At 43.9% G+C, this 22,064-nt stretch overlaps 1 protein-coding gene across 7 annotated transcripts in view; it reads left to right on the top strand.

The window, feature by feature from the left end:
* Flnb (filamin B) overlaps positions 1-22,064 on the top strand; it is a 150,178-nt gene that overhangs the window by 105,885 nt on the left and 22,229 nt on the right. For 2 of the 7 annotated variants that reach the window (XM_047530198.1, XM_047530205.1), the window contains exons 21-34: positions 803-1,400; positions 2,193-2,366; positions 3,244-3,406; positions 4,093-4,253; positions 7,706-7,873; positions 9,089-9,181; positions 9,977-10,100; positions 11,124-11,280; positions 12,279-12,468; positions 14,298-14,545; positions 17,316-17,387; positions 18,103-18,205; positions 19,021-19,161; positions 21,402-21,530. In XM_047530198.1, coding sequence (XP_047386154.1) covers positions 803-1,400; positions 2,193-2,366; positions 3,244-3,406; positions 4,093-4,253; positions 7,706-7,873; positions 9,089-9,181; positions 9,977-10,100; positions 11,124-11,280; positions 12,279-12,468; positions 14,298-14,545; positions 17,316-17,387; positions 18,103-18,205; positions 19,021-19,161; positions 21,402-21,530 — 2,521 coding nt within the window. The remainder of the gene's footprint in view (positions 1-802; positions 1,401-2,192; positions 2,367-3,243; positions 3,407-4,092; positions 4,254-7,705; positions 7,874-9,088; positions 9,182-9,976; positions 10,101-11,123; positions 11,281-12,278; positions 12,469-14,297; positions 14,546-17,315; positions 17,388-18,102; positions 18,206-19,020; positions 19,162-21,401; positions 21,531-22,064) is intronic. The other 5 variants (XM_047530199.1, XM_047530202.1, XM_047530201.1 and 2 more) reach the window with 5 other exon arrangements.

The following is a 22,064-nucleotide window of genomic DNA, read 5'->3' as shown; positions in this document are numbered from 1 at the left end:
GCATGGTGGTGCACACCTGTGATCCCAGCAACTCAGGAGGCTGAGGCAGGAGGATCTCAAGTTCAAGGCCAGCCTCAGCAACTCAGCAAGACCCTAAGCAACTTATCGAGACGCTGTCTCAAATAAAAAATTAAAAGAGCTGGGAGTGTAGCTCAGTAGTGAAGCACCCCTGGGTTCAATCCCCAGAACCAAAAAAGAATACATTATCCTCATCACTTCTTCTAGTAGCCCTGTCTCAAAAGGTTCTGGGATTTTTCCACCCTAGTCGTCTGAATGGTGTGAATCTGTGAAATGGACTTCGTTGTTGAGTCACGGATGAATGCTTCATCCCTCCTTCCTTTTAACAAACAGATTGACTTTTTTTGTGCAAGATTTGTTGAATGAGATGTAGCATTCGTAGGTGCAGTGAGGTCTGCCCTTCTGCAAGCCCTTGATGGGGGGACCTGTGTATGCTTGTTGGATAGGATGTTTGTTCTCAGAATCCAGCCCCATGGTTCAGAAGAATAAGGGATGGCAGTTGAGGTGGGGCTGTCATCTCAATCCCAGTTCCTGTTGCTTAGGTCAAGCCTACTGCCTGTGCCTTTCAGCAGCCATTGTGTTCTTAGCCATCTCGCTATGCATAGCATTGCATCACGGCTCTAACCTGGGGGTGTGAGTGAGTGACACAGTAGGACCAGGGAGAAGGACCACTTAGCCGAGGTGCTCTTCGGTGCTGGTTGTAGTCATGGGTGTTGCAGCAGGCCTGGCTGAGTCACAGTACCACTTCCAGGCCGGGATTTAACTTTATTCTTTCTTCATATAGGTGAAGGCCCATGGTCCTGGCCTTAAAAGTGGGCTTGTGGGCAAACCCGCCGAGTTCACCATTGACACCAAAGGAGCCGGAACTGGAGGTTTGGGCCTAACCGTGGAAGGTCCTTGCGAGGCCAAAATCGAATGCTCTGACAACGGTGATGGGACCTGCTCTGTCTCTTACCTTCCCACAAAACCTGGGGAATACTATGTCAACATTCTCTTTGAAGAAGTCCATATACCTGGCTCCCCCTTCAAAGCTGACATTGAAATGCCATTCGACCCCTCTAAGGTTGTGGCCTCAGGACCAGGTCTGGAGCTCGGGAAAGTGGGTGAAGCTGGACTCCTCAGTGTTGACTGTTCGGAAGCGGGTCCTGGGGCGCTGGGCATGGAAGCCATCTCGGACTCAGGAGCAAAAGCGGAAGTCTGCATTCAGAACAACAAAGACGGCACCTACGCAGTGACCTATGTGCCACTAACAGCTGGCATGTACACACTGACCATGAAGTATGGCGGGGAGCTTGTGCCACACTTCCCTGCTCGGGTCAAGGTGGAGCCCGCTGTGGATACTAGCAGGGTCAAAGTCTTTGGGCCAGGAATAGAAGGAAAAGGTAGGTTTAATTTTTTTTTTTTTTTTTAAAGGAGAGGCTGAAATGAAATTATGTACTCCATTTGTGTACAATGAATCAAAATGCCATCTGAAAAAAATTAAGAGCTAAATAAAAATAATAATAATTAAAAAAAAAAAAAAAAAAAAAGGAGAGGCTGGAACTTAAGGGTTTCCAGAGACTCATAAAACAGGGGCTCCAAACCCAGCCAGCTACACCTACAGGAGTCAGGTGAGATGTAAGAGGACACATACCTTTGGCAAGTGTTTGTGGGGAGACCTGCATGAAGTGGGTAGCACATTACTTTCCCAGAGACTACCCTGCTGCCCGGCCCTGTTTCTGTTTCCCCATGGGGAATGGGGTCTAGCATTGTCCACAGATTTTCCAGATTTTCATAGCAAAGCCAGAAATCTTGATTTTTTTTTTTTTTTAAATATGGAAACAATTTATTTCATTGTCAATTTTTCACTGAAAAAATAGTTTAAATGTGTTGCTGGCTAATACCATACATGCTGTAGACAGCAGGTCTATCAGTACCCTTAAACTTGTCCTAGAACCTCACCTCTGTGTGTGCAGGTCAAGACTCCCTTAGAAGGGATTGTTTTGTTACAGGCCAAGACTATCCTGAAAAGGGGGAAAAGGGGTTAATACTCCTGATTTTGAGAGTCAAGGAAACCAGTTGTCTGCTGTCACTGAAGTTAGATTCAATTTTAGTGTTGAGAACCTTGGTTTTGGGGTTTGTGACTGGGTGCAAGGTGGTGTTGGGACATTCTTGTCTGTGTGGTTGCTCTGCAGATGTGTTTCGGGAAGCTACCACTGACTTCACGGTTGACTCAAGGCCCCTGACCCAGGTAGGGGGTGACCACATCAAGGCCCACATTGCCAACCCCTCGGGAGCCTCCACCGAGTGCTTTGTCACAGACAATGCTGATGGGACCTATCAGGTGGAGTACACACCCTTTGAGAAAGGTGAGATGTGCTGTCCTTGGATGTGACCCTTATTCAGAGCCATGCTGACCCCAGACCTGTCTCCTGGACCCATCTCAACAGACAAAATGACATGAGAAATGTGAAATGTCCTTTTCAGCAGACCACCTGCCCACTCAGTGCCTGGCTTGCTGGTCTTTTTGTATAACAGATGGGCTGGGGCTTAGCCTTAGCCTTACCTGAGCAGGTTATGGGGTGATATCATGGTGTGTTCCTCATTGATGCAGTTTTTATTTGATATTAATTTCTTTCCTGAATATTAGGAATTCTAAAACATTTTAATAAATCAGCATAAAAAAATTAAAGCACCGGGCTGGGGATATAGCTCAGTGGTAGAGCGCTTGCCTAGCATGTGTGGGGAACTGGGTTCGATTCTCAGCACCACATAAAAATAAATAAAATAGAGGTCCACTGGCAACTATATTAGAAAAAAAAAATTAAAGTACCATAAATCACTATCACCTGGATATATTATCCTTGTAAGTGTTCTGGTACATATATTTTCATTTGTTTTGTAGATGCATCTCTTTTCTATTTCATGGGTTTCCCATGGTGTGTTGGTTAATGGCTGGATGGAGTTATCTCAAATTAGGATAATATACTTAGAATTATTGAATTGAATGTAGATATATTGATACTTGCTTGGGGTGGCGTGCATGCATTATGCCACATAAATAGTATTAATAGTTTGTGTTTTTTAAAAAATCTATACGAATGTTGTTTTTTAAACCTGCTCTTTTCACATGACAGTATAGCACATAGACTTGAATGACAGATTAAAACCCTGAAGTACAGTATCACTCCTCCAAAATAGGTGATTTGTATGCAAATTTGAATTTCTATTTTTTTTTTAAAACAGGTCTCCATGTAGTGGAGGTGACGTATGACGATGTGCCCATCCCAAACAGTCCTTTTAAAGTAGCTGTAACTGAAGGCTGCCAGCCATCCCGGGTCCAGGCTCAAGGTCCTGGATTGAAAGAGGCCTTCACCAACAAACCTAATGTCTTCACTGTTGTTACCAGGTAGGCAGAGCCCTGGGTTCCATGTATTAAGTCTCTAAAAGGAGTAGTCCTGTGTAATTTAACTGCTTTAAAAGGTTTTATGGCTGTACTCTACTGATGTGTTATGGTCTGCCATCATTTGGTGAAATGCATTGTTGTAATGTGTTAGACATTTTCTTCTATAGAAACTATGTTGCAGAGAAAGACCAAGTATAAAGAGAACCAAAAACAATTGATAACAGTTGTAAAACTGCCGAGCAAATTAGGACTAGATGGGAACCTCTTATTTGATGATGCAGAAGTGTATAGCCATCCTCATATATAATGGAAAAGTTATAAATATTCCTATTAAAATGAACTGCAAAGGAGGCTGGGGGTGGGGAGCTCAGTGGTTAGCATGCACAATGCTCTGGGTTCAGTTCCTTGGGCAGCGGGTTTTAACCTCAAGGCATGCATCTACATCATGTTTGCAGCGTTAGCCAATGCAACTAGATAAGAAAAACAAATGAAGGGTAAACATTGAAAAGGAGAGGTCAAGGCTGTATTTATATTAGAGTGTTGAGAAATTCCCTGGGAGAGAGGTGTTAGCATGTTAGCAGAGTGAGGATGGCTCAATGAGATAGTTGCTTATGAAGGGATTTTAAATGAATTCTGGCAATAAGCAGACTAGCGTCACCTTTCACCTTTTTTCTCCACCCTTTCCTCAGAGGGGCAGGAATTGGTGGGCTTGGCATAACTGTTGAGGGACCATCAGAATCGAAGATAAACTGCAGAGACAACAAAGATGGCAGCTGCAGTGCCGAGTACATCCCCTTTGCCCCAGGGGATTATGATGTCAATATCACTTACGGAGCAGCCCACATCCCTGGTAAGCTATGCGGTGGACAGGAGTCCAAACACTAACTGATTTTGTATGAAAATAGATTTAATTTTGCCTATTTCTCTGAATAGGAAAATATTCTGATATTTGTGGTAACTGCAGAGGGGAATTTTCCTGAGGGCTATATTTCCAAGAATATACCAACTCTTAGTAGGATCAGTAGCTTGACAGACAGCATTGGCTTAGAGTTTTGACTGGAAGTGGTTGTTCATGGGTCAGAGGACCTAGTTCCTGATCAAAGGGAAAGCTGGTTCTTTATAGGGTTGGAAATCTCCACCTTCTTTTCGGCTTGGTTACTTACCTCACTTGTCTATCTTGTTTTCTTTCTTCCATTGTCAGACTTGGCAGCTGACAGAGACACACTAATTCAACTTCTTAGTTATTAATTTCTTTTCTATTTAATGATGATGTGTATACTCACTATAAAACAGGGTTTCAGCCTCAGCACTGTTGACATTTTGAACAGGATAATTTTGTTGTGGAGGATGGTCCTGTGCATTGTGAAATGATTGTCAGCACCCCTGGTGTCTACCAACTAGATGCTTCTAGCAAACTCCTACCACCCCCACGTGTGACAGCCCAAAATGTCTCTGGATATTGCCATGTGTCTTTGAGGACATAATCACCCCTGATTTCAAACCACTGCTGCAAAGATTGAAACTGTAAAGAAAATCTAAGTTTAGTAGTGGAGGATCTCCACTTTCTGTTCCAAGGAGAGGAATCCCCACAGGCTATAGTTCTGTTTGCTTAACTAACAATCACCATCTCTACCCTAAGGTCTTAAAGGGGAGGTGAGTGAGTTCTGTGGTATGCAGACCAAGTCTAAGGACTGCAAGACTGATCTTGAGCCAACTTATGTCTTGTTTCAGGAGTGTTAAGAAGAGGGCAGAGCCCCAACCTTAGGAACCCAAGAGTGGGAAGAGCCTCAGAGGCTCATATAATTCTCTCTCAATAAGCTGGCATGATCCTGAGAGGGGAAGGGGCAGGCTGAGGGGCCCACTTGTTGGCTTTCTGGATTGATTTCTAGGAAGTTGACCACACACTTCCCTGATTCTGTCCTTTCTGCTTTACCGTGTGTAAATGTGCACACACCTTCAATCATTCTCTCTCACACGGATCAGAAAGCATTGACAACTCAAATCAAGTCTACTCACATGTCCACATGAGATGTTAAAGTGACAAGTTTCTCCTCAAATTTGTGCTTGAACCTCATTTAATAGAGATTTTAAAAAATTATCAGGGGATTTTAGCCTCTACTGCCTACCCCCAAGGAGTTTATTATCTATTGTTTATGCAACTAAAACTTATAATTGCTACAAAGAAGAATGGATCTAGGTGACAAGATAAAATCATGGGAGTTTTGGAGTTTTGAGAGAATTGAGCATCAGGAAAGATGACACAGTGACTCTAGGCAGGTGGCAGTAGAGATGAGCATCTGGTTGTGGCACAAACCATGCTCCTTTTGACTCTTGGGAAAGTGCTGGGTGCCATCAGCCTTGGGATTCCCCTGCAGAAGTGGGTGAACTTCAGGCTCCAGTGACTGACCCATGAGCTTATTAGACAACAGAAAAAGACCCATTTGGGGCTTTCCTATCAGATGATAATGGTGTATGAATTTATTTTCCCCTGAAACCCAGAGCTCTGTCTCAGCCTGAAATACTTAATTGTTAGTCGTAGTCTTAGCATAAAGCTATGTAGCTAAGGTAACTCAAGAGGCGCTGAAACATTTGGTGACCTGCTAGCTTCTAATTACTTTCATGGGAATTCTGGATGGTTAAATATGAGCCCAGTTTTTCTTTTAGTGGGATTTTTTTGTTTGTGTTTTTGGCAGTGCTAGGGATAGACCCTGAGCATGCTAGGAAAGCATTCTACCAGTGAGCTACATCCCCAGCCCTCTAGTGGGGTTTTAAACAAAGTTTCCTGTCATGCTTATAATGGCTTATTGGTTTCCTGTGGTGGACCAACTGTGGTCTGTTGGTGACTGCCAAGACCAACAGGTTGACTGGGATTCAGAGTATGTCAGGAGGAAGGGCGTCCATGATTGATTGGTGATGTCTGCCTGTGGCAGGGAGCAGAGGACTGATGGGCAGACAGTACTTAGTGTCTTCCATCTTGAATAATTTTTTTACTTTTGCATGTAGCTTCATGCTTGCTGAGGCCCTGATGACTTAGAGTTTGGCCTCGGAGGTAGTCCTTGGCCATGCCCTCTTGTCATTGAAGTGCTCATGCTGTCACTATGAAATGAAGCTCCATTTTCTTTCTCTAAACTACAGCACAGAGGGCTGTGCTCATCTTTGCCAGTGTCAGCCATTATTTCATTTACCTGGAAAACTGGATGCCATTGAAACTCAGCTGTTGTTAGGAAACCAGAGTCTTGGTTCTTTGTGTGTTCTTTGTTATTTACCACCCCTAGATCTACAGAGTATAACCTTTCTAGGATGCATGACAGAGAAACTGTGGATTCCATGGCTGCTAGATATCTGGCAATTGTCAGGTATCATGGGAAACATAAGGACTCCTGCTGATGTCAAAGAGTGCATGGAGCCCCTTGTCAAGAGACTTGGCAGCTTAAAGCCTGGTGTTGCAGACACTGGGCTTTTGTTTCTGGGGAGTTTTCTGTTCTTAGGGAGTTCCATTAGGGTTCCTGACCCAGCCTTGTTCCTCTGTTTAGTGCTTTTTTGTATTCTGATCTCTCTATATTCTCCTTATTTCATTGATCTTTCAAACTGGCACTTTGGAGGAGTCAGACCCTCAGATTTGCCCATGGGGTTAACCATGCATCAGGTCCATCGAAAAAGCAGTTGGTTTCCAATTGTTCAGGGAACCAAGAAGACTGTGTGTGTTTGAGGGGTACTGACTGTGTTGGAGGGAGAGAGATGCAGGGACCATTTGTGGGAGAAGAGGTTGGATATAGTCTTCAAGGCCTGCCTGTCCTCTCTGGTCCTCTTCACTGTCCTCTCACACACAGCCTCCTCCTTCAATTCCTTCAACAACCTGTCTTTCTCCTCACCTCTAGGTTTTCTGCACATGCTGGTTCCTCTGCTGGAAGCATCTGTCTCTCTGCTTCCTCTGGGTGATAGCTGCTCCCTCTTCTATCTCAGCTTAGATGTTACTGGATAGTTTTCTTTGGTATTCTAAGTGCTCCACCTTGTGCACCTTCCCACATTTGTTATGTAGGATATTAGAGTGGCATGCTCACATCATCCTTGCCCTGCCTTCTGGGCTCCTTGAGGGCTGTTAGCCACTGTGTAGACTCCTGGCACAGTGTCTACATGTAGTAGGAGTTCCATAGTAGTTGAATAGGCACATGGATGCACACATAGTGAGGCAGGAGGAGCTGGCTGAGGCCTATTAAAATTGAGGTCCCTGGTGCGATTCTGAGTGTGCATAGGTAGGTCTCTAATTGCTACATGCTCAGAATCCCATGATCTGTTTTCCAGGCAGCCCCTTCAGAGTTCCTGTGAAGGATGTTGTGGACCCCAGCAAGGTCAAAATTGCTGGCCCTGGGCTGGGCTCTGGCGTCCGAGCCCGCATCCCACAGTCCTTCACGGTGGACAGCAGCAAGGCTGGTCTGGCCCCATTGGAAGTGAGGGTCCTGGGTCCTCGAGGTAAGTATGTGTCCTGCCTCCCTATCTGGGTGGGGACAGCCATGACTCAGAGCAGGTACTTTGCTTTCAAGTATGATCATGAACTTAAAATTACATTTCTTAAGTTATTTTATTGCTGATAATCTAACTAACTAGTAGAAAATCCTGCTTGAAAGTAGGCAGGTCTGTTATTTCTCCAAGTCTGTCCTTCCTTCCCCACTTTAATGGCATGGCCTTAAATTTCTTTTAATAATTTCACTTTTTTGAGTAGCTAGTTGAAGCAAGTAATGCTGCCTTGTATAAAATTGTTGCTGCTGCCCTAAGCAATTCAGTGAGATCCTTTTTTTAGACAAAAATATGAAAAAAGGACTGGAGATGTGGCTCAGTGGTTAAATGCCCCTGGGTTCAATTCCTGGTACCCCCTCCCCGCAAAATTGTTGCTACTGCTTCATTACCTACTTCAGCATTTGTGAGGTGCCTAAGGGGGAGGTCCAGATGTGTAGAAGGGGTGGGATTTGGATGTGATAATTCTCTTTGAGATGCCTCCACGCTCATGTGGAACATTCCAGAATCTCTGAGAATGCCAGCTCTGTGGCATTGTGTGGCTCAGTCTCCTGGAGAGGAAAGAAGGTCTCTTGGGGAATGGGGTTTTTTTTAGGGGGGCACTGGTCTAATCTGTAGTTAGCCTGGAATTCAGGATTGGTATGGCAAGCAGACTATTTGGGACCAAAGTCCCAAAGTGTGTTGAAATTTGACTTTTTTGGTAAGTGACCACATTTCCTCTTTCAGCATTTAAAATGTACCTTTATGCTGGGGCGATAGCTCAGCTGGTAGCGTGCTTGCCTCGCAAGCACAAGGCCCTGAGTTCGATCCCCAGTACTAAAAAAAAAAAAAAAAAAAAAAAATTAAAATGTACCTTTATTCTCATATACATGACATATGTCTAATTTCTTAAATAATCTGGATTTTCCTCTGTGTTGTGTTCTTGGCTTCCAGAAATAACAAATAGGGGCTTCCTCCTTTGAAGAGGAACCTTCTCCTTAATGGGGTTCAACAGGAGGTTAGGCCCTTTGAAGCTCAGGGCAGAAGTGGTCTGGGGGAAATGAGGTCATGGGACTGGATTCCGATTCCATGAAGTTATTGAACTTTAAGACATATATGTGTGTGTATAAAAGTTTTACTTAGATATCTTCCTTTATCATGGAGAACTCTCAAGTAACAGCCTTTTAATTTTAGCTGATGAGATGGATTCCCAGTCATGGCGCAGCCCCTTGAAAGCCATTTCAGAGTTCTTTAAAGGTGACCCGAAGGGTGACTTTATGGAGACAGGTTTGCATTTTCCCATTGGCTGGTGCTTTAAATTATGTAACTCAGATGCTTCTTGTTGGCCTTGCCTCTAAATTTGGCTTGTACCTGCCTCACTTGCTTTATTTAATGAGCATGCTATGCTTTGATTAGCCTACCCTGCCACTGACCGATCCATGACTCTCATGTTAAGGGTGCAACCTGTAATCTATCAACACAGTGCATGCCTTGATTATGCTTTAATGTAATCTCTAAGCATCTCCTACATGCTTCACACTGAGGGTCACCCAGTCTCATGAGAGCAGCACCCTTGCCTGCCCTGTACCTGTACCCCAGCGTGCTGGCATTATAGTGGTCTTTGCTCAAAGATGACCACAAATCTTGATTGGCCTTCCCAGTGGTTAACATTTGCTATTCAGAGTTCTGGACTATGGGGAACTTTCTCAGCTGTAGAGCAAAAATTGCCACATCCCAAGCATGCCTAACCAGCTTGAAAGGATATAGCGTCTACAACATGCACCTTCACCATACACCCTCCAGCAGCAAGCATAGGCAGTCTCCTTAATTATAATCTAGGGCACACTGAGTGTACTTTAGTCAACCAAAAGCTAAAGGTGTCTCTTGGGGTCATTTCTGCAACCATGAATTGGGGATCCTGTGATTTCTTAGGTCTATGATTATGGCCTGCTTGCCTTTGTGTTACTCATTAGTGGAAACCAATAGCTCTTGGGGATAGATATGATCCTGTTTCAGACTCAGCCAAGGGTGGAGTGAAGGGGAGACCAGGCAGTCACTCAGACCTCTCATCTTTGTCCTCAGGTCTGGTGGAGCCAGTGAATGTGGTGGATAATGGGGATGGCACTCACACAGTGACCTATACCCCATCGCAGGAGGGGCCTTACATGGTCTCAGTTAAATATGCTGATGAAGAGATCCCTCGAAGGTAAGTGCCTCACGCTTGAGGCAAGGGTCTAAGCCAGCCTCAAGCACACCCAGCTTCAGGACCGGCTAGCAGTGCCACGGTCTCCCCCACCCCCACCCATTTATCCAGTCAGCAGATTTTATCCTGGACCTGCATGTTCTACACACAGTATCATACACTAGGTGTGTTATTTGTGGTTCCATATCTGCTGTCCTGCCTTTTCTTTTATCCATCTTTAGTTTAAAAGCAAGCTGAAATTAAGAAGATGGGGAGTTTTGGAGAAACAAGGAATATATTAGTTTACCAGAAGCTTCCATTTGGTAACTCTGCAAGTGGTTTTCTGATTAAGTCAAAGGGCTTTATCACTTCATTTGAGAGTCTGGTTGACAATAAATGTTCTCAAAAAGATGTTGGATAGCAGCTTTGTTCCCTGTTTATATTAATACAAAAATGTGTAAGCTCTTCAACTTTGGAACAATTTCTAAAAAAAAAAAAAATTTTATCATGCTCCTTGAAATGGAAAACTTACCTCTAACTCCAATATATACATTTTATATGGAGATCAAAACATAACTCTAGCTATGTAGAAATACATATTTATAAATTACATTTGCATATTGCTTTACTCATAGATTGTGTACCATATAAAACATACTAAATATAGAATAAGAATATATATGATTGTCGAATGAAATAAAATATTAAAGTTCTGGTATTCTTTCCATTTGGGTGAACATTGTCTTAGCATAATAAAGGTGGATTAAGTGTGTTTAACCCCGTGTTTCCCAAACTAATTTGGGAGCCTGACTTCCCTAAATTTTTTGTATCCTATGAAATGAACTCAGGGCAAGACTGGTTGGGCATATGATGGCTACTACCTCATAATTCTAAATTTCCAATGGACTTAAGCCACTTCGATTAAACTTACTTTCTTATCTCCCTAGCAATGCTCCTGTCAGTCCTCATCTGACTATATAAGAGAGGTCAGATGTGGCTAGACTGACCTGTATCCTTACTGACCAAGGTATTTGTGTCTGTCTAAAGTCCCTTTAAGGTCAAGGTCCTTCCCACATACGATGCCAGCAAGGTGACCGCCAGTGGCCCTGGCCTCAGTTCCTATGGGGTGCCCGCCAGTCTGCCTGTGGAGTTTGCTATTGACGCCAGAGATGCTGGGGAAGGCCTGCTTGCTGTCCAGATAACGGTAACCCTGAACTGTTTTTTGGAGCCAGACCTTGTTAGTAAGATCTAGTTTTCTGGCCAAGGATAAGAACGGGGTTTCATAACCAATTTCTGACCTGATGCAAGTATTGTTAGATTTTCCAAGAGTCATTATATGTGCTTGGAGAACAAGCATGCTTACCTGAGAGGTTTGAGGTTTTAACTCCAGGTGCCATTTTGTAGTGAATCCCCTCTATTTTGGTGTTACATTTCTATGTTTTTAAAATGTTTTAAATTAGCCATTGGATCATTTGTTGATATACTGTTGTATATCACAGTAAACCCCCAAATAAGAGTGACTTCTACATGTAGGATCATCCTCTCTTGGTAAAGAAGCCATGTGGTAGGCCACCATGGTATTATGTGGCTCAACAGGGGAACCAGCTCCATCTCTCTGCTCCTCTGTGCTAGTGTGTGATTTCTGTCTTTAAGGTCTCCTCAGGACCATGAGGCTGTCAGTGCTCTGGCCATCAGATCTACATGGCAGATGGGGAAAGTGAGGCTCTTCCGGATCAATCAGCTGTCTTAAGCAGCTCCATTAAAAGACTTCCAACCCATCTCATTTGGTAGAAGTTAACCATGAGTCATGTGGCCATACCTAGTGGCAAGGGTGCTAGGACATGGAGCTTTGTATTCTGGGAGCTGTGCACCTCACCAAGAATGAGGGTTCTATTAGTAAGGGACAAAGGGAGAGTGGATGTAGCAACATGTGCAGTAGACTCTCACCTTCCCTCAGTGCATTCAGTGCATTTGAAGCTAAAACACTATTTGTTTACTTAACAGATCATCATGGTATAATCTGTGACCCTGTCCTCTTCCTACCAAAGCACAGCAGAACAAGATCGTATTAAGCCATCACTTCTGTCTCTTCACACTAGAGGCACTAATTAATGAGCAAGAAAGATTATGTCAAGGTTTTCCATGAATGGATTCTACCTGTTAATAGCAGCATCCTAAGTAGCATTTCTCTTTGATCCACAGGACCAAGAAGGAAAACCTAAAAGAGCCACTGTCCATGACAATAAAGATGGCACATATGCTGTCACCTACATCCCTGACAAGACTGGACGCTATATGATTGGGGTCACCTATGGGGGGGATGACATCCCACTTTCTCCTTACCGCATCCGGGCCATGCAGTCAGGCGATGCCAGCAAGTGCCTGGCCACAGGTGAGTGTGTGGTAACATCAGGGTCTCAGGGGGTGGGTTGGGGAGTTAGAAAGCCAGGTTCTAACCCTTCTCTGCCACTTAATAGCTGTGTTATCTGGACAAGTCGCTCAATATCTCTGAGCTTTAGTCATAGGTAGATTGAAGATCTATTCGGGGAACATACAGTTTATAGAAGCTGTTACATGGCTCAGAGTTCCACAGGATTATTGCAAAGATTAAATGAGGGTCAGACCTGAAAAATGCTGAGCACAGTGCCAGGTTCATGGGAGCTATTATATCACTTTTGAAGTGGCTACATTTGTTGAGGTCTCAACTGTGATGGTGACTCCCATGAGAAGTTGCAATTTTCTGCCTTCATGAGTAAATGGTTCAGTTATTTAAGATTCAGGAGCATTTCAGTTTAGCATCAGAGAAAAACATGAAAGGACCTAGGTTCTCCTCTCAGGAATTCTCCATGGATAATTGAGCCTCACTGTTTCTTCAGTTTCTTAGGCATGAATAGTTAGTTGACTGTCACAGGCCTTTCAACTTGTTAGAATAGCTCCTGTAGCTCAGTGTGGCTGCTAAAGCAGATTTCAAAACATGAAATGAAATAGATTTGCTTCTCTTAAAATAAGGAAACTAAATTAAACATAGGTCTACCCTGGGTATTTTTTTCCTTTCTTTTTTTAAATCTTTCATCTTACCCTGACTTTTAGGTCAAGGTTGTAAACTGTTCCTCTTGGCCTTTTATGTCTTACCAACTGCAAAAAGTGAGAAATTTTGAAATGCTGGCCACACCACCATCCCCATCCCTGTAGTGACCTCTGGCCATTGGATGTCATTGCTACCCTAAGGGCATGTTAATGTGGGATGGGGGCTTCCTTCTTACTTTCCAGACTCTGTTTCCTCCCCTTGCTCGACTAGAGTCCTGAGCAGCATACTCTCCTCAACAAGGTGGTGCCTCTTGGCCACACCTCTTGGTCTGTCATTCAGGGCCTTCTGCAGACTGGCTCCAGTCCTCTGCCACCTACTTTCTATGCAAATGTTCTTACCACTCCCTGACGCTCCTGTGATGTGCTTTTAGTTCACACTTCTCTGTACTCTCTGATTTTGGGTAGATCCTGGGTAAAGGAGTGCCATAAGTCAGAGAAAGAGAAACGAGAGACTGGCCTTTGTTTGGAGAGAGTTTGCAAGGCTCCCCTAATCAAAAAGACCCATGCTTCAGAGTTGAGCCATTTTTCCCTTTTTTTTTTTTTTTTTTTTTTTTTTTAAAGATTGCCCTCTGTCATTGTGGCAACTCTGAGATATAAATTCGTAGAACCTTTGAATAGCTGAGAGATGGGACACTTGTCAGAAGAATGATCAATTGTTTTATTTGTGACTCAGTCCCTGCTCAGCATTTCCATGGCTGGTAGAACTGTCATTTTTGGCACTGGCCCACATCTCTCTTGTTAGACTATGAGGATCTGAGAGGAGGGACTGTGTCTTGTTTCCCTTCATGTGTACCTGGCACTTAAGAGCATGCCTATTGTGTTTGCTGATGACAGTCAACCTTCATACCTCTGGACATGAGCAAATCAGGCTGTTTCTGTTGGAGCTGAAGTGGACTCAGGGCTTACAGGTGCTCTTATGAAGGATGGACAGGATACTCCTTGAGCTGCACACCCCACCCCTGCCGGGCGGCCGGGGGGGGGGGGGGAGGTCATCTTTAGTATATTCCCGTGTGGCAGCAGCTAAATGCCTAACATTTACAGCCACAAGCAGCACAATTGTAAGTGACTTCTTGGGCCTCCGGAACATGTGTCCCTGCTCATGCTTCTGTTATCTTCTCCTGAACCTTTCTCCAGGTCCTGGCATTGCCCCCACTGTGAAAACTGGAGAGGAAGTGGGCTTTGTGGTGGACGCCAAGACCGCAGGGAAAGGGAAAGTGACCTGCACAATTCTGACCCCAGATGGTACTGAGGCTGAGGCTGATGTCATTGAAAACGAAGATGGCACCTATGACATTTTCTACACAGCTGCCAAGCCCGGCACCTATGTGATCTATGTGCGCTTCGGTGGTGTCGACATTCCAAATAGCCCTTTCACTGTCATGGTAAGCAAAATTCCTTCTCCAGAATGTCCCGGTTTTAGCAAATGAGTAACAGCAGCCATTTGTTGAACCCTGACTAGGATATCCCCTTCCACACAGTCACAACCTCATAGAACCCTAGCATAATCTTCAGTATCATAGAAACCCTTTAGCTCTAAGGGTTTTGGGGAAATCTCATCAGCTACCATCGTATCATCTATCATGCAGAGAGACTTGGACAATGCCCCGGCCAAAAGAAAAAACCATCCTGAAAAATACTGTTTTTACAAAACAGTAAGGAAAACATAACAGTTTTCACTTTGCTAGTTCTTTCTGTGTCTTTCTGCCCACCTCTGTGGTTGGAGTAGAGAGAGTCCTAAGGCTCTTTTGTTTGCAGATTTGACTGTCTTATCTCAGAACTGAAAGTACCTGCAGTTGGATTTGGAAAGAGTCACATTTACATATGAGAGGGGAAACGCTTTGTCTTTTGAAGCAAGGAATATCTGAGATCGAAAGGAACCATCATGTGAACATCTGGACTAGCACATAATTAGAGTCTTTATTTTTCAGTTCTTGGTTGAAATAATCAAATCTTCCTCTGATTAGGTTCTTCCACCAGGAGTGGGGATAGAACCTTAGGAGAATTACCTCATGTAACCCTCAGGATCAAGCCTGTTGGCTCTTTTACAAATGAGGCATGCCTGGTCTAGACAGATACCAGGAGCCGTCCAGTCTCCCTCCCTGTGCCCTTTGATGCAAGGATCAGCCTCCATCCACCACAGGTTCATAGGCCCTGCCCACAGCTTGCAAAGTGCCTTGTAATTATTTCACATTGTGCAGCAAAGGAGAAGGACGTAAAGGTTCCATTCCAAACAGAAGCCCAAGGACTTTGTTCCAAACAGTCTATAATCTGTTATAGCTTTTTTTCCCTTTCCCTTGACATTTGTATATGTGTAAACATCACGCCAGAGATCTGGAAGCTCTTTTCTATCTCAAGTATGTAAACACTTGTCAGCATTGGACTTTGTCCATTTGGGAGTGTTTTTCCCCTGCAGGGAAAATAGCAGTACAGCTCGAAAGTGTGTATCCTTATTAGAGAGAAGAGTCCCAGTTGTAGTTTTAAGAATCTGTTTTTATTCCCTAGTGGGTTTTATCTTGTTAGAATTGGGCAGGATGGAAGAGCAACCTCCAGGTGGACGTCATAGCTCTGTTGGTACAATGGCCTGGGGATGAGACACCCAGACTGAGAGGGTCAGAGTGAGAAAATGAGGGTGGCAATATTGGGATGAGGGTGGCAATATTGGAGACTATCTTAGCAGGTGAGCCAGAGAGGCTGAAATTGAGGCTTTAAAACTCAGTAGGAATAAATGTCTCCTGAGCCCTTAGTACACAGGCAAGGATACTTCGTGGATATTCACTGCCCCCTGACCACTGCTGAAGGCAGAAAGGCATGATCCCCCATGGTACCTGGTTTGGCACTTTATTCTCCCATTTCATGCTTTCCCCAAACTTTTCTAGATGAATCAACTTCCACTGGGTAGATTCCCTTCCTCCCCTTATAGGATTAAGGCCAAAAGGACATGGACACCTGGCCCTGCATTGGTAGCATATATCTCAAGGAGATCAGCAGGCTGATTCAGTTAGGTTCATCACACCCATGGCCCATGAAGTCATGAATGAGCAACTTTACTGCCTGTCACTGTTGAGAAGTCCTAGATCAAAGGCCATAGCCTAGCCCTTAGAAAATCTTTCTCCTGGCCAATGTAGCCCCAACCTGAATGAGCCCTGGAAGAGCTGTTCCTAACCTAGCAGCTCACAAAGGTGCCTATGAACCAGAGCCCTTCTTGCATATACCAGAGCACTTAAAAAGAGCGAACCTGAGCACAAGGCCCCTGTAGAAGAAGCCTCCACTGCTTATTCTCTATTATGACAGAAGAAAGATGTGAGGGGCTACCTCCACATTAGATCAGTTAGATCAGAAGCATAAAGTTTTGAAATTTTTAAAAAATAAATTTATACCAGTGACTTGGAAGGCTGAGAGAGGAGGATCACAAGTTCAAGACTGGCCTCAGCAACTTATGAGACCCTGTATCAAAAAAATAAAAAGGGCTAGGGATGTAGATCATTGTTAAAGTGCCCTGACTTAAGTCCCTGGTTTAAAAAAAAAAAAAAAAAAAAAAGAATTTATAAAAACTTTACAAACAAACCCCTAAAGACATTTATCAAGTAAAAAGACCACTTCTTTCCTGATCCCATATTTCAGAGAGCACTGGTATTAAATTTTCTCTGCTTATACAACAGACACCTCAATTTTGTGCATGGGATCATAACATATGTTATTTTCAACTTGCTTTCTTTTATCAATTGCCGTAGATACTTTTCCATGTTAATGACTTGATTTCACTGCTTCTTCAGAATGGCCACTCAGTTCTCCCTTGGATAGTCTGACCACAATTTATTTGACCAAGGTATCTTTACTCATGGAGATTAGGCTGCTTCAGTCTTTCACAAATGGCTCCTAGTAGAACTTTCTGTGCACATTAGTTATCTATGGGGTCTCCTACCAGGTAGGTTGGCTTGCTAGAATTGCGATTGAGTGTTAAAGGACATATGCATTTGACAATTAAAAAGAGAACACCAACTTGCCCTCTTAAAGGGTAGTATGAATGTACCCTCCTTCCTACTGTACCAGGTGGAGTGGTGGGGAGGAGGCAGCTCCCAAGTTATAGAATCTGTTGAATTATAGTATCCCTCCAATGTGATTCCCAACTAATCTCCATTTGCCACTGACCAGGCCACGGATGGGGAAGTCACAGCCATGGAGAAGGCACCGGTAAATGCATGTCCCCCTGGATTCAGGCCCTGGGTACACCTGTGTTTTTTGTTTTGTTTTGTTTTTTTCCTTTTTGTGTTTCTGTGTTTATTCAACCTTCATTTCAGAAAAGCTGCCACCTGCTTCTCAGGATTGCTTAAGCCCTCTGGGTGTCCTGGTCATTGGTGTGTTCCCCTACTGATCAGCCCATCACGATGATCCTGCTTTTTCTATAAGATCTACCTTTGTGTCACCATCCGTGCTCCACAAATTGCCAGTCATCATGTCTGTGATCACTCTTGGTGCAGTTTGTCTTCTTGTGTAAAGAGCAAGATGGATAGCTGTCTGCAGGCCTCTTGCTGACACTCAGCTGCCACTTGCCCATTCGTTTTCTGTTCAGGGGCAAAGCCACCTGCTGCTATTCTCTGGCACATAAAATGCACCTTCCTTTCCAGGCCACAAGCAACTAAACCTCTCCAGGTGGAGCCTTTGGGGACTCAGACATTGCTGTCTCTTACTTTTCCATTTTTTCGTGGGCACTGCTGGGAATTTTACAAGCAGTGATTTCTAGCTGTTTGTCAGTGGGACTTCACCAATCCTTCAGGTTCTGCTCCGGGCGCTGGGGTGGGTTAGACATAGCACATAGGCAGCCACATCCCCAATCTTGGCCTCACTGACTTGTAGAATTCCCAGCAGCTCTGCCCCTTGTAGCTTCATTAGCTCATGCTGCTGTCCACTTGACCCAGTGACCACCGCTTCCTGTTTTTAGGTGACTGAAGAGGCCTATGTCCCAGTGAGTGACATGAATGGACTGGGATTTAAGCCTTTCGACTTGGTAATTCCATTTGCCGTCAGGAAAGGAGAAATCACAGGTAAGCCCTTAAAAAGCCACCTCACTGGGGCTGGGGATGTAGCTCAATTGGTAGAGTGCTTGCCTTGCAAGCACAAGGCCCTAAGTTCAATCCCCAGCACCAAAAAAAAAAAAAAAAAAAAAAAAAGCCGCCTCACTATTGCTTGCTTGCATTGGGAGCCCAGAAGGTGTTGGGGAGGTACCACTGTCCCATATACCTGGACTCCTTAACCAGTGCCCCCTTGGTGCTTGCTCTGGGGCTTAGTCCATACTCCTCTGAGATTGCAGAACTTTTTTTTTTTTTTGAAGTGCATCATTTGTATCCTGTATTACTTAAGAGAGCCCGTGAGTCCCTCTAGGTTAAGAACTGCTATGTGAGATACCTGCTGACTGTTAGGTTCCTGCTCTCCCTTTTCTTTCTGCCTTTTCTTATTTGCCTGCTTTTCCAAATGCAGTCTGATGTTGACACTGAGGTTGATTATACAAGAGTTACCTTCTCTCCTTGGCCCCTTTTTAATGCCAGCTTCTCTTTGAGCAAATGTTCTGTTTATCCTGCTGGTTTTGTGGTCCTCTCAAGCCCTATTCCAGTTTCTAATTTGCCAGTTGTAGAAACCCTTTACTTATGAGTTGCCTGCTGCATTTTGTGGAAGCCAAAGGGAACCAAAAAAAGCAAAATAAGTGTCTATTTTCCAGCTGTGGGATGTGGATGTTTTAGGCAGCATGAGTCTTTTTGTGTCTAAAAGCCTATGTTTTGAGGATGTCTGTGTGTTGTGCTCAGCTTCTTGGGGAAAATCACCAGTAAGCCTATTTGTTACCCTGTGTTCCTGTGTTCCACAGGAGAGGTCCACATGCCTTCTGGGAAGACAGCCACACCTGAGATTGTGGACAACAAGGACGGAACTGTCACCGTCAGATACGCCCCCACTGAGGTTGGGCTCCACGAGATGCACATCAAATATATGGGCAGCCACATCCCTGGTAAGTGGGATTCAGCAGTGTGGCCAGCAAACCCAGCAGGACTCCACAATTCAAGGACCTGAGAAGCTAGGAGGCTGACAGACATTCCAGGCAGGTTGGGGAATGCAGGTTTGGCATCCCTGTGAAACCAGAAAGCCTGGGACCCCAGCACATCCAGCCAGTTTCCCAAAGAGATGATGCAGCTCCACATCCTGGGTCACAGTGCAAGCCTTCAGACCTATGGTTGTTCATCTTTGTTGCTACATGGAGTATGGCCAGAGGTCAAACTGGGAAAGAAATATGAGGCACAGTGAGGGACTTTCCAGCCTGGCCTGCAGAATGCTGTGTGGTGTGGGGTTTGGGGCAGGGTCAGAGCGGGAGCAGAAGGGTGAGAGAGGGTGGACAGCCTTGATGGGGAAAGCCAGCTCAAGTTTCATGGCCATCAAACAGCGTAGTCTTGTTCTTTTTTTCCTTTTGTGTTTGTTCAAATATTTTAGTCTAATTTTTCAAATAGGTAGCATATTCACATGGTTTAAAAACAAAAATCACGTGGAGAACAGTTTTCTCCCCACCCATTTCTTCCATCTACCCTCTCCTTGCCTGTTAGTAATTTCTTATGTTCAGTTTCAGATTATTTTTAAGAAATAGATTAAGGCTCCCCCTTTTTAAAACATAGCATACTCTACATGTTCTTCAGTCCTTGCTCCTTTCATGTGACAATATGTGTAGCCGAACTTCACAGGTCCAGATAAGAGAGCGTCTTCACAGCCTTCCCCCATTGGGGGATGGATATATATATATATATACAATGGATGAGGCATTATATATGTGATTAGTTTCCTGTCAGAGGGCATTTTGGTTCTACCTTTAAGTTGTCACCAGTCTTGCTTCAGTAAAAAACCTTTTACATGCATCTTCTCACGCTTGCCACTGGGTACCTGTGGGATTTAGGCCTTTGAGCAGAGGTTGTGGGCACAGGTACCATCCTCTTGTGGGTTGGCTACATCTTACCAAATCATCCTTCCCAGGGGGCTGCTCCATCCACCCACTCACCAGCAGTGGAGGAGAGCACCTGCCTCCTCATAGTGTGACCAGGAGGGTGTGCTCTCATATTTTTGGATCTTTGCCAGTCTGGAGTTGAGGAAAGCAGTGTCTTAGTGTGGCTTTATTCGCATTTCTCTCATGAACCAGATTGAGCAACTGTCCATACATTTAAGTGCTGTTCGTATTTCTTTTGCTGTGAACTGAACATTTGTATCCTTGGTCTATTTTTCTATTTGGTTCCTGGCTTTTGTCATATTGATTTAGAAGTGTGATTTAAATATTAGAGAAGTTAACCCTTTATGATAGTAGTGGTAATACTTGTCTGAGTTTGGCATTTTGCTTTAGTTTATGTTGGTGTATATGCATAATATTTAAAGGACAAATGTATTATCTACATCTATTTAAATATCCTGGAGATACAGATGGTAGAGAGTAAGAAAATGTCTTTCTCACATTGCCTTTCCACTCCCTGCCTGGGTAAATATGTGCATCATTTCAGATGTTTTTCTCTGTCCCTGCTAACATGCATACAGTTGTGTTCTATTTTAGTTTTGAAAGAATGACAAGTTGGCATTAATATTATATAGCAACTTGCTTTTTCTCTTTTTAACACAGCATATTATGGATAATCTCTCAAGTTAGTACACACAAATCTCTCTTCTCTCTTCTTTTTTTAATGGCCACGAATAGATCTATTTCTCCTATATTGTTGGATACCAGGGTCTTTTCCTGATTTGCATGTGAGCACTGTGGGAATTAAAGTGCTTGCTTCGGGCTGGGAATATAGGTATTCAGGGAGGGCCACTGTGGGATCCATTCCTAGAGTCGGTCTCCCTAGATCGATAAGCCCTTTCATTTTGAATGGCACAGGCAAATAGCCTTCCAAAAAGACCTTTCCAGATCTTTCCCTCTAGTAGTGGATCATTTCCTCACACAGTGCAGATGTCAAGTTGAACTTGATTCCCCTGCTTTAACCACCTGCCCCCACCCCCAGTCTGGAGCAACCCTGGGCACAGTATCAGGAATGATATCAATTTGACCCCCTCAGAATCCTAGTGTGGTGATATGAGGCATCTGCTTTTATCTTCCACCTCTGCTCAGGAAGTGCCGAATCTGCCTGTGGATAGGTGACCTCTAACATTAAGATACCAGTCATTTGAGGTATTCACTTATCTTCTAATGAGTTGCAATTTTGTGCTTTTCTTTGGCAAATCCAGAAAGCCCTCTCCAGTTCTATGTGAACTACCCCAACAGCGGGAGCGTTTCTGCATATGGTCCAGGCCTGGTGTATGGAGTGGCTAACAAAACTGCTACCTTCACCATTGTCACCGAGGATGCAGGAGAAGGTACTGTGTGGTTTACATGATTACATGCTTCTGGCCTTCCATTTGGGAAATTAAGTGGACATGGTTCCAGGGCAGCTTTTTAAAATGAAATTATTGCCAGGTACTGTGACACATACCTGTAGTCTCAATACTTGGAAGGTTGAGGCAAAAGGATTACTTGAACCCAGGAGTTTGAGACCAGTTTGAGCAATGTAGCAAGACTTTGTCTCCAAAAAAAAAAAAGAATATATTGAGTAGTAACATTTGCATTATCTTTTCTCTCACATAGATCTATGTATTCTTTAGATCCGCTCTGTCTTCTACCTGTTCTGGAATTTCTTTTTCTGGGGATAGAACCCAGGACTTTGAGCATGCTAAGCAAGCACTCTACCACTGACCACTACTACTCTACCCCAATGTGCCAGTACAGAAATTTTTGAAGTCCTATATTCCAGTTAATATCAGAATCATATGATGAAATATTTTATGTGACTTGCCTAGAATTAAAATATGCTTTTGTTGAAGATGTTCTTGTCCTTTTTGCACATGTATCCA

This window comes from Sciurus carolinensis, chromosome 17 (genome assembly GCF_902686445.1).
Source record: "Sciurus carolinensis chromosome 17, mSciCar1.2, whole genome shotgun sequence".
Taxonomy (NCBI): domain Eukaryota; kingdom Metazoa; phylum Chordata; class Mammalia; order Rodentia; family Sciuridae; genus Sciurus; species Sciurus carolinensis.
Note: the sequence above shows the minus strand (reverse complement) of the source record. Positions and strands in the feature narration are given on the sequence as shown.